The sequence below is a fragment of the Lynx canadensis genome, chromosome D1 (assembly GCF_007474595.2).
Source record: "Lynx canadensis isolate LIC74 chromosome D1, mLynCan4.pri.v2, whole genome shotgun sequence".
Classification (NCBI taxonomy): Eukaryota; Metazoa; Chordata; class Mammalia; order Carnivora; family Felidae; genus Lynx; species Lynx canadensis.
In genome coordinates this window covers 62990187-62991446 of record NC_044312.2, presented here as the reverse complement: position 1 = coordinate 62991446, position 1260 = coordinate 62990187, and the positions used below count along the sequence as shown (strand labels likewise).

The window sequence follows — 1260 nt, the reverse complement described above, 5'->3', positions numbered from 1 at the left end:
TTACCACCCTTTCTTCAGTAATCTCTGGATTCCTTGCTTGATCTCCTGGGTCCACACTCCATAAACTAGGGTTGAGGGCTGCAGGGATGACATGGTGGAGGACGTTGAGCAGGACTGGCACATTGGGTGAGACCTTCTTCTTCACCACATGAGTGAGCACGAAGACCAGAAGGATGGTGCTGAAGAAGAGGATAAGGATGAAGTGGGAGCCACATGTGCTCAGGGCCTTGGCCACAGCACCCTCTGCCTTGAGTCTCAGCACCGCTCGCAGTATGAGGGTGTAGGAGAGGAAGATGAGGATGAGGTCGGATCCTAGCAGTGTCCAGCCTCCAGCAAACTGGTAGAGGCGATTGATGGTGACATCATCACAGGAGAGCCTGGAGACAGACATATTGGCACAGATGCAATTCTCAATGACATTTCTCCCACAGTAATGGAGCCGGGCAGAGAGGATGGGAATGGACACAGTAAGAAGTGCATTCCTGGCCAAAATAAAGACAGCCCTTGACTACAAATTGGTCAGTGATGATGGATGGGTACCTCAGTGGGTGGCAGATGGCTACATAGCGGTCATAGGCCATGACCATGAATGTGCAGGACTCCATGGCAAAGAAGCAATTCATGATGTACATCTGGAGGAAGCAGGCATAGAAACTGATGGACTTGAGGTCAAACCAGAAGATGGCCAGGACTTTGGGGATGACAGTGAGGCAGACAACAATGTCCAGCAGGGAGACAATACTGAGCAGGTAGTACATGGGCTGGTGTAGAGAGACCTCCAGCCGGATGGTGATTAGGAGAATAACGTTAGCCCCCATGGCCAGGAGGAATAGGAGGCTGAGGGGCAGGGACAGCCAGAGCTGCCAGCTGGGGGACCTGACAAAACAATTCAGGAGAAAGTCTGAAACCCTAGTGGAGTCATTTCCATGAGTTGTCATCTTGTGGATTCTGTTTCTACAGATTTTCTTTGATGATCTAAAAAATTAGGATCAAAATTAACCTCTGACTGTGGTTAAAATGAAAGAAAAAAATTCGACTTCATTGGATGTAACTTATGGCTCCAGCAGGTTATTTTGCCTTAACTGGGGATTTTGCATGTTACATACAGAAAAAGAAATTCATTTAAATCTTAAGCAAATTTTGTTTCTCCTCATTTCCTGAATATTTCTAATTTCTTAATGAAAGAATCTTATAAAATCGAATTAGTAATTTCAGTTAGCTAGGAGCAGCATCTTTACTTTTGAACATTGTGATAAAATA

The 1260-nt window shown here is 45.9% G+C and overlaps 1 protein-coding gene across 1 annotated transcript; it reads right to left on the bottom strand.

Moving 5' to 3' along the window:
* LOC115524641 (olfactory receptor 56A3-like) lies at positions 1 to 938 on the bottom strand. Its single transcript, XM_030331097.1, is given in 3 exon segments — positions 1 to 67; positions 69 to 503; positions 505 to 938. Coding segments are annotated over 3 exon segments (936 nt in total).
* Between the last annotated feature and the right edge of the window lie 322 nt (positions 939 to 1260).